Source organism: Chinchilla lanigera, unplaced genomic scaffold (genome assembly GCF_000276665.1).
Source record: "Chinchilla lanigera isolate Chin_1 unplaced genomic scaffold, ChiLan1.0 scaffold00128, whole genome shotgun sequence".
Taxonomy (NCBI): domain Eukaryota; kingdom Metazoa; phylum Chordata; class Mammalia; order Rodentia; family Chinchillidae; genus Chinchilla; species Chinchilla lanigera.
The window spans coordinates 4,219,219-4,229,860 of record NW_004955529.1 but is presented as its reverse complement, the minus strand read 5'-3'; the positions used below and the strand labels follow the sequence as shown (position 1 = coordinate 4,229,860).

Below are 10,642 nucleotides of genomic sequence, written 5' to 3'. Positions count from 1 at the left end.
TATATATATATATATATATATATATATATATATATATCTGTATCACGGAGCTTTCGCTATATCCCTGGATTTTGCAGTATACTGTATAGGTATTTATATGATAATGCCCTTCTTGGCTGTGCAGTAGAAAGTGTTTAAGTACATATGAAGTGTTTATAAGAGTGTGGACAAGGTTAATAAGAAAGTGGGGAAGGTTTATAGGAATGTGGGAAGGGTTTATAAAGCCTTAAAATATGTATAAATAATAAAATAAATATAACACCACTACTTCGTGGTTTTTTACCTGTTACGTGGGTATCTGGAACGTAACTCCCACAGTAGGTGAGGGATCACTGTATGTTTCTCTATTTTAGGCATATGTATCATCAGACACCTGATAATTTGATATTGCATTTTTACTTGATGTGAGATTAAACCACCCAATTGTGAACTCTGCCATTCAATTTTTCATATTTGGTATTTTGAAGCATTGTCCAGTCTAAAATTACCAAACAGCAATTGAATAAACTAAATCTTAAGTTCTGTCATAAAGCTGGAATGGAATTCTGCAGGATTAAATGTCTTGGACTAATTTCATCAAACATAGACACTTTCATACAATCATCTGATCTATCTTGAACTTCAGTTTCTTCTGATCAGTGTTTGTTGATCCTTTCCCGTATGAACATTATGTTCTTGATCACACAGAAGCTAGAAGTAAAAAGCTTCAGATCACTTCAACATTCAACATTATATCATTAGCTCCAAGCTACATACCTGTGCTAGAGACAGTTTTATCATCCTTGTAAAGCAGGAGGTAGTGTATAGGATTGGTGATACACACTAAACTTGCTGGGGCTGATGAAATATATTTGAGGGAAAATTTATTATTACTTTTGCTTTTCAATATTCTAAGATAGTTCTGTGCATCACTTTTTTTTTTAAATTTTTAAAAAATTTATTACAGTAAAAGACATATTACCATAACCCACTGAAAGTATTTTCTGTCACTTCAAACACACATGTCACATTAGTCTTTCCACTTTCTGAAGCAGTTCTGGAAGTCTTCTTTCACAAGTGTCTTTCTGAGGTTTAGAAAAAACTATAGTGGACCCTGCTGCCAAGTGCCATCCAACTAAAAGGGAGGCTTTCATCACAACATGCTGGTATGTTCTCCTCAACCTTCTTAACTGGACCTGGCACTATGAAACTTCTGGCTCTTCTCCAAAGTCAAAATGACCAGGAAAGGAAAGTATTTTGAATTCATTTTTGACAAATTAATTACTGCTCTGTTTTGTCAGATGGTTTTTGATAGCTAAATTTTTAAAAACTCAGGCCCAAAGCTTCCTGGGATAATCAATTTGTCTTTCAAACCGTATTATTTAACAAAAATCACACTGCGCTATATGCAAGTATAATATTTTAACATATTATACTTGGATAGTGTATTACAATTAACAGGTACTTATGCATTTGTTCCTGATAAAAGTTTTATTAGGTAGCTGCGAAATTGTTAAATATATTTAAATATATACTTGGTCTTCTTTTCTTTTTCCTGGCATTCAACTCATACAACAATTTGTCTTTTTTGTACGTTAATATCTCACTGATGGCTGGCACCCGCTAAGTAGGTTCAGGATGAGAACTGGTTACTGGAAAGACCAAAGCGTAATTACTGGGTCTTTCAGTACCCATTTACAACCTCCAGAGAAGAGGGGATAAAGGTTAAGTTAATCATCAATGGCCCAAGATGTAATCAAACCTGCCTACGTAATAGAGCTTCCAGAAACATACAAAAGAGCTAGGTGCAGAGAGCTTTAGGAGGTTCCTGGAAGGTGGTGCACCTAGAGGGAAGACCTGGCAGCTCCACGCTCCTCATATGCAGGTCTGTATTCATCTCTTCCATCTGGTATTCATTTGCATCCTTTGTAATAACCTTCACAATAAAGCAGTAAATGTGTTTCCTTGACTACTGTGAGCTGCTCTAGCAAATTAATTGAACCTGAGGAAACTCTTTTTTATAGCAGATCAGTAACAAGAAGCACAGGTAAGACAAAAACCTGGGGCTTGTGATTGCATCTGAAATGGTGATTTATCTTAACAGACTGAGCCCCCAATCTGTGGATCTCCAGGTAGATTTTTCTCAGAAGTGAGTCAAATTAGAGGACATCCAGCTTGTGACTACTGCAGTAATTGATTATCTGATGCACAGGAGAAAAAAATCCATATACCTGGTTACATAACTGTTCTGTGTTATGAGAATAGGAGAAACTGATTCTGTTTTCATAGCTTTCTCAGTATGATAAATCAGAACATTTTTAGATGCCTTTCAAACAGCTCAATCACAATGTAAATCACTTTTATTACCATTAATATGTTGAGCAAACATTCTTTATTCTTACTCCACCTTTTACTATCATTAGTATAGGAAGTTTCATTTTCTCTTTTATTTGTTTTGACTTCTTTGAATTAAAAAAAAGGAACAATTAAGTTGGGACATGCCTATAATCCCAGCACTTGGAAAGCTGAGGCAAGAGGATCACAAATTCAAGCTCAGCTTGGGCAGTTTGTGGAATTAATGAGACCCTGTCTCTAAACAGAAAAAAAATAAAATATAAAGGGCTGGACACCTTCAATGTGAAGGTTCTGGATTAAACCTTCAGTACTGAAAAAATTATTTTTTAATAATTAGAAACAGTGAAGACTGTTTTATCTCAGTTAGAACTGAATTAGCTTCTAAGAAGATATCTACTCTATCTCCCAAGCCTGTCATCATAAATGAGTGGTTTTAGTACTAAACAAAATGTATATATTCCTCAATGAAATAAAAAAAACTGTTAGAAATCTAATTTAGGATTCTTTGAACCTTCTAGAGCCATAAAAAATTAACTTATACTACCTTATCTACCAATATTAGTATAGCCTAATCTTAAAGCTTGAAGAATAGAGCATCAGTCCCTTGCATCTTCAAATGTTAAACAGGGTAAGTACTGTTATTAAACAGATAAATACATATATAGTTATTTATCAATAAAATAGCTTAGTACTAGCATCATTCTTATAAAGGACAGCTCAAACATTTGCAGATACAGATGATGGAAGCATAAGTGCATTCTCAGAGGAGCAGAAATGGTCTTGAGAATGACTGAAAACCTCTCTGAAAAGAATAAGGGAGGTGAACATCTGCTTTGTAGTTAAAGGTGGCTTGTCTGCTGGATAGTGCCTGATAACGTTACTTTATCCATGAGAGCTCTCTCTCTTTCATACTCAGGAGTGGGCAGCAGTGATGAAAAAGCCTCAGAGATTGGGTGAGGGCATGAATTTTACAGATCAATTTTGGCCCAATTGCACCAAGTTGGGTACCTCAAAATAACATATATCCAAGAAATATGGAGAGCAGTTATGGTAAACATTTTATGGACAAAATAGTTTTTATTCTTCATCTCATTCTCACATTTTATTTACTAGGTCACATCTTTGCTGGCAGTAAATACTAACACCACTGTTTGTGTGTGTGTGTGTGTGTGTGTGTGTGTGTGTGTGTGTGTGTATGTTTTAAATTTAGATTTTAACAACCATAGCTTGGTAGAAGCTTACTTAAAAACCATTCCTATTCACACATAAAGTTTATTCAAAATGATAATGCTGATGATATTAGTGAGATAGTGATCTGATATTTTACTAGGTTGGTAGGTCACATGCTTCTAATTAAATTTTCATTAATTCCTGTGAAACAGCATCAGAATGAACAAAGATTAGATTTGAAAGCTCTGCACACAGTACACAAATATAAATGTAAATATATAGCAAATTATGTAAAATTTTTTAAAGTTGATTTTAAGCTTTTTACATACCCTTCTGTCATAATAATTCAAAGATTCATTTGAAAATTACTTATAAGGTGGCATTTTTGAATTGTTTTATTTTTCTACATAGATTTGTTTGCCAGATGCAGAACAATTGCTAGCAACATAATATAACATAACATAACACAACATAATATAATATAAAATATGTAAGGGCTTAGATTTTAAAGTGAATCGAATTATGTTCAAATTTGTGGTATTTTTGGTACCAGGAATCGAACTCAGGACCTTATGCTTGCCAGGCAGGCACTGTGTTACTGAGCTATGTGCCCAGCCCTTATGTTCAAATTTGAGATCCACCATTTACTAGCTATTTCACTCTGGGAATTTTTTTTTAACTTTTCCATTTCTGTGCCTCAGTTTCTCCCTTAAGCACCCCTATAAAGTTGTTGTGAAGGTGAGATAAATCATATAAATCTTCATAAACAGTACATGGCACATAGTAAGTGATCAGTAATTACTCTATGTTCATTCATCAGGAAAAAAAAAATAGATGACTAGTTAACTGAATGACATTCTCTTCCTCTCCAGAATAGTGGGTAGTATGTTTGGCCGTATCATACATATACACACAGAAAGATATCCTTTTCCTGAAGGCACCCTTAAGTAAATATTCTGGAGTTCAGTGGTGCTGAATCCCCTTGTAAGACAAAATCTAGTGGGTAAATAGGCATTACGATTGAAATTTCGAGTAGTAATACATATACATGTTGAACATACCAAAATCTCATTATGTCAGGTAAGTCACCTCTTAAAACTTATAGCTCTCTTAATAACTAGATATTAAAGAAGCAATCAAATTCAGTGTTTCCTAGTGTATCAATAAATTCAAAGTAAATTCCCTTGTAAAACTGCCAAACAATAAATATAAATGCCCAAATGCAAAGCATTTGTGGAATGGTTAGGTTTTCCTAGACCATTCCAACTAATATCTAACCTCTGTTTCTGGACAACAAATCCAATCATTTGGACAAATCTCTTTCAAGGTATGGTTAGAAAAACAGAGTTGCTAGAAGGAGACCTCTCAGAAATCTCCTTTATCTGCATCTTCGTTTTATAAAGAATGCAGCTTTTATCTCTGAAAATTGGTATGTCCCTAGGCAAACATCTCTTTATTTGATCAGAGCTTCTGAAGCCACAGTCCTTAGACTTTTAACCACCTTTGCTAAATGTAGGAACCCAGGGAAGACACTTTCATGTAACCTTTGTGAATTTTCTCCTCTAGGAAATTTAGACATTAGTATGTCTTTGCCTTCAAATTTCTGATCTCATGGGCTTAGATCTGGCTTCAGCCCTGAAAGTCCGTATTTCTGCTTTTTCCAGACTCCTTTACCTACTGAAACTTTATATCTGTTTTCTGTCAAGGCAAGGCCTCTCTTGGCACGCAAACCTGCCAGGTGAATCCACCCCTCAGGGGCGTGTCAGTACTATTTCCTGGAGCAATCTCACAGGGTGGTTCCATTTTTCATTTAAGCTCAAATACTTTGCTGCCTCCTCTGCAGCTGCCAGACCTGCTCCTGCTCCAGCTCCTGCTCCTGCTCAGGTAACTCAGTTTCTCCCATGCACCACCATAGGTAGAGGTCATTAATAAATGACTTCTATATGTGTGCCTGCACTTTTTTCATTGCCTTTGTGTTTTTATTTCTTAGGGAAAGACTGACAAGATGATGAGCTCAAGCTATTGGAATGAAACCAGCAGCAGCTGTGGGGCCCACCAGCCCCTTGAGGTGCAACAGTACCAGCCTCAGCATTACCATTGCTACCATCAGCCAAGCCAAGCCCAACAGCCTCTAGAAAAAAACGTAGTCTATGAGCGTGTGAGGACCTACAGCGGGCCCATGAACAAGGTAGTGCAAGCCTTGGACCCCATCGGTTCACAGGAAGTGCTCTCTCCGCTCAAAACTGCCTCCTCCTACCAAAACTTGGTTTGGAGCAACCATTCCCAGGTACAGCAAATATAGTTATTCCGGGGTAATAGAGAAAGGAAATCTTGAACCTCATTTTTCCTCTTCCTTTCTGCTTTTTTGCCTTACTTTACAGGATATCTCTTGGTGGACTTCTATTATGTGTGCGTTAGACAGTCTCCTAAGTTCCAGCCCTTGGCCATTTCTTACTTGCTAGTGCTTGTGGCTGTTTGTTTACCAGTTCCAGTGATTTTTGTAATCGAACCAGAGGATAAGAGAGCTCATTTTTTTGTTGAACTTAATTGGAAGATCTGACCTGAGTGATGTATTCTTTTGCCTCTAAAGAAAAGGAAACCTTAACTTGCAAGGGCTCCTATAGACTCACTGCATTTTGGACACAAGAATGTTTTTTTATGTCAAGCAGGGTAGTTCAGGGATAATGGCATGTTGGAGTGATGAATAATTATTTATGTTCAGCTAATAGTATAAAATGCTTCAGGATAAGTGACAGGTGCAAATGTCAGCCTGAATTGTCATCTGTGCTTCACTTTCTGACAATGACACATTCATTCTTGTACAAACTAGGTGAATTTTTTATGGAATACTGGTATAAGGAATACTGAAGTAGGGGATATAAAATTGAATAAAATAAGAGGTAAGTACTTGTTATATGGAAGCTACAAAAGATGGAACTCTAAGACACCTCTGAAAATGAAATAAATTTGTTTCTAAAGGTTTGTTGTGTTAATTCTTAGCAATAAATGAAAAGTAACATTGCAAGTCTATATAAAGTGAGCAGTTTCACATCTTTTTTCATTCTCTGACTCTCTGTACATAAAATTTGCAAGTATTAAGTCTTCTGAAAGCTTCTGTCCATTCGGGAATTATGTTTTCAAGATATAATTTCTATTGTGATGATTTCACAAAGCAACCAGTGGGATGTTATTCTACATTACATTATTATACCAGTTGAAAATAGTAAGGATTACTTTTCCAAAATTTAAAAATTTAAGTAGGATATGAAACATTTCTAAAATGTATAAGTATGTTTAAAGAATTTTTCAAATATAAAATAATCCCCAAGCCCCAAATGCTACAATTTTGCTCTTTTATTTAACACTTAATATAATTTCAGGGTAAAATACCAACAAAAAAAGATCTAAAATTAACTGTCAATAATTTCCTTAAGAAATTACTGAGAAATTTCCTTGGGAAGTTAACTGTCAAAATTTTCCTTGAGAAAAACTGCATCTTTACTGAGGTAAAGGGGAAGACAAATATAAAGGCCAAAAATACTAGTTCCTATGAGTGTTAACAGCAATGCAGATGCACATTCAAATATTCAACATTATGTTGCTAATGCACAATAAAGTGGATTTGATCTTTATTCCGTACTGGCCCCAAAATAATGAAGCTGAAAACAGTTACTATTGCCATGGGAACACTAAAGTTATTTGTCAGTGTTAGTTCATCACATTAACTCCTTTTCATGTAAACGTGTTAGTAAAAGAAAATATATACACATTTAAAAGCTGAAAACTGGCAAATTATAGATATTGAGTACAAAAAAAATTTTAAGACCATGCTTTATTGTTTGTTCCTTGGTTCAACTTTCTCTTTTAATAATATCAGAACTAAGCTGGTTGAGCTTTTTACATGACACTCCTTCTTTACCTAATATTTTCCAAAGTGATCCTTACACAGAAGTAGTTCCATCTTGAAACATAGGTCCACATAAAAAAGTATGTGAAAACTTTAGGAACTGAAAGTATTGCACAATAACTGAAATAAGAGATTGGAATTGAGGGCATTGTGAAATGTGAAGTTATTTATGACTGAAAATTAAGGAAAAGTAAGGGGTAGGTGCAGATGAAGGAGATGAGATTAAAGCTGTGTGGTAAAACAAAAACAAAACAAAAACACTTACTTCCCTTATTCCCTTGTTGAGAAAAGAAAAAAACCTGACTACAAAATTTCAAACTGTGTTGGAGTTCACGATAAGAGAAAATGGCAGGACAGTTTTTAGATAGCTGCCACAAAGAATCAGGCAAGAAAATTCATCTATTTTGTATCATTTTCCTTTCTTCCTGTGTTTTGTTGGGATTGCTTTGTAGCATTACGTAAAGCATACCTAGGTTTGATCTGAAATTACCTTCATAGCAACAAATGAAAAAGATGTGAAGGCAGCTTTATTATATACCAGGCCAAGCAGGAGTAAACAATACATATTCCTCAAAACCTTTTTGTTAGTTTTACGTTTTAATAAAATATCTCTTTAATATGCTATGCTTCAGTTTATACGTAGCAGTTATTCTGGTGCCAGAGTGTATGACTGGGGAAGCTAGGGAAATGTGTATTACATTCAATTGTTGGTCATAGTGACTTCAGTTAAACTTTTACTTTGCTTTTAGCATTTTAGTGTTTGGATAACTTTCAGAGAACTCATGAGATTTCAAAATAAATATTGCCAGTAGTAAAATCCATTCCCTTTGAGAAACCGAAACTGAGAGCAATCTGTTGTGTTTCCTGAATCTTAATGTTAGCTAAAGTAGTAGATTTAGATTTTAACAAAATGTTTTGTGCAGTATTTTAGTATTTTCCATTTCCGGTATTTTACACAATATTTTCCCCTATTGTACTTCGGTGCACTAAAATAGAGTTAATAGATAAAAACACATTTAAATATCTCTAAATATATAATGGTTTTTTGTTTCATGTCTATACTTGATCAGATATATTTTATAGTTTTCTGTTATTATTTTGTCTGATAAATAGGGTATTTGTCAGAGCAAATTAAATGTAGAAACTAGTTAGTAATGTTATTTGAATTCATGGTAAAAATAAAATTACTGTCTTTAGCCATATGAACAAAGCCATAGATGCATTTTAGGACTGAATATAGTCTCTTTTTTTTTTTTTTGGTACTGGGAATCAAACTTAGGACCTTGTACTTGCCAGGCAGGCACTTGTGCCACTGGGCTGTATCCCTGGCCTTGAATATAGTCTTATAAGTAAATAGATTTCTAGAATCTACTTAAAATAAAACAGGAAAAAAAACCTTAGAACTCAACTTTAGAGCTTAAATATTAACCTACTATCATTAACTTTAAATAAAATACTGCCTTAAATGAACAGGATTTATGGGAATTACTCATTCAGCGAAAAGTTTTTCTCCTACTAATTTAGGTTTTTCATAAAATTCAAGATATTTTCCATGAATACAGAAAACTATGTTTTTGAGAAAGAAAAATGGATCAAAATACTTTTAATTCTAGTCACTCACTTAACACATGCTATATTGTATAGAAAACACTGATTTTTCTGGATAAATACCGCTTGCTTGTGCAGGGAGAGTCCACTTTGATGATAAACATGCAGAGCCTGGTCTGGAGCTATCCTGTATGCTTAACTATATTTCATTTTAAAAGATTATTTTGTATAGTGTATGTATTTCAAAGGTTGTCATACTTTTGAATTTGAAACTTGTAGCTGAGTCTAACTCTACACAACAGCCTATGGGAAAATGTGCACTTATGGAAAGGCTTCTGTTATGAATAATTATTCAACTGGGATTAACTTCTTTTACATGACTTTTCCCTTTGTGTTTGACTCCAAAGATTGTAATTGCTCCCTAACTTTGTTACGATTTCTATATACTATCAGAAAATTTTCCTGTTCTATGGGAGTAGTATGTTGCTTTGATAAACTGTTGTTCAAAGGTGTGGTCACTAAAGTAAATGATAGTTCAGGGAAGTAGATTGCCTGAAAAAAAAAATAAGGTCAGAGGACAAAGGAACTGTTGTTTTCAGGTTTGGTCATCCCTTTTGTGCTTACAATTAATGAATCTATAGAAATTTTGAGCACAAAAAATTGCTGGTGAAAATGCCCATGGCAATTGTCTTTTGTTTAAGGAAGGTCTGGACCTGTTTTCAGTGAAGGGCACTCATAAATTGTCATTGTAGGGTGACAGTGGGCAGTGGTACAGCAAGAGGAAGAGAGGGGAATTTTTCTTCAACTGTCTTGTTCCAAATTTCTTTGTTTGAAAATTCATGGTAAAACAACTAGAGATTTGCTATCCTCTTAAACTCCATTTAAAAGTTAACCTTTCTAAGCAAATACAGTTGAGTCAATTCTTAACATGAGGAGTTATTCTGATAGATACTTATACCACTTAGAGCAAAAACATGGACTGCAAAAAGACCTGCATATTTTCCTTCCTCTCCATCTAGTAATTTTATTCAAAAAAAAAAAAAAAAAAAAAAAAAAGAAGAAGAAGAGGAACATAAATTCACAGTATAAGCATGACATAGCTCAGCTTGTAACTCCAACGCTTTGAGGTTGCATTATTGTAGCTTGGAAGAAATTATTCTATCCCTATTTTCAGTTTTGCCCATTTTTAAGTTCTATTGTGACATGTCTTACTAATTTCCAAGTAATATTTTCAAGTTAATTACAACTTACAGCATTAGAAAGTACTCAAGTCTTATTAGTTAAAAGAAGTTTGCCACCTTCAGATAGAAGCTCTGTAACACTTGCCTTAGGGTTCGTAGACCAGTTTGTTTATTTTAGAAATAAGTAATCCACCTTATAGCGGTGGCAGGATGTGTCTAGGTCATAAAGGCTGAGGCCTGGCCAGGTTGGGAAGCTCCTTCCACTGCGCTGTCCCTGAGGACTGGCTTCTTCAGTTCGCAGGAGGGAAAGAATCTGAGCATGGTTGTACCTCCCACTTCTGGGAAAGGAACACCTCAGGACAGGAAGACAGGCCTTGGGTACACGAGCTCTAGTCATGAAGGAAAGGTTTTTATTATCTAGGTGCTATTATATATTCATAATTGCATTTTGAAAATTAAATGGCTATAGCTGGGCGTGGTGGCGCATGCCTGTAATCCTAGC

At 34.8% G+C, this 10,642-nt stretch overlaps 1 protein-coding gene across 3 annotated transcripts in view; it reads left to right on the top strand.

Moving 5' to 3' along the window:
• Window positions 1-5,318: 5,318 nt before the first annotated feature.
• Pof1b (premature ovarian failure, 1B) overlaps window positions 5,319-10,642 on the top strand; it is an 86,797-nt gene continuing 81,473 nt past the window's right edge. For all 3 annotated transcript variants that reach the window (XM_013507536.1, XM_013507535.1, XM_005410090.2), the window contains exons 1-2: window positions 5,319-5,388; window positions 5,495-5,791. In XM_013507536.1, the coding sequence (XP_013362990.1) occupies window positions 5,510-5,791 (282 nt within the window). In that variant the 5' untranslated portion in view covers window positions 5,319-5,388; window positions 5,495-5,509. The remainder of the gene's footprint in view (window positions 5,389-5,494; window positions 5,792-10,642) is intronic.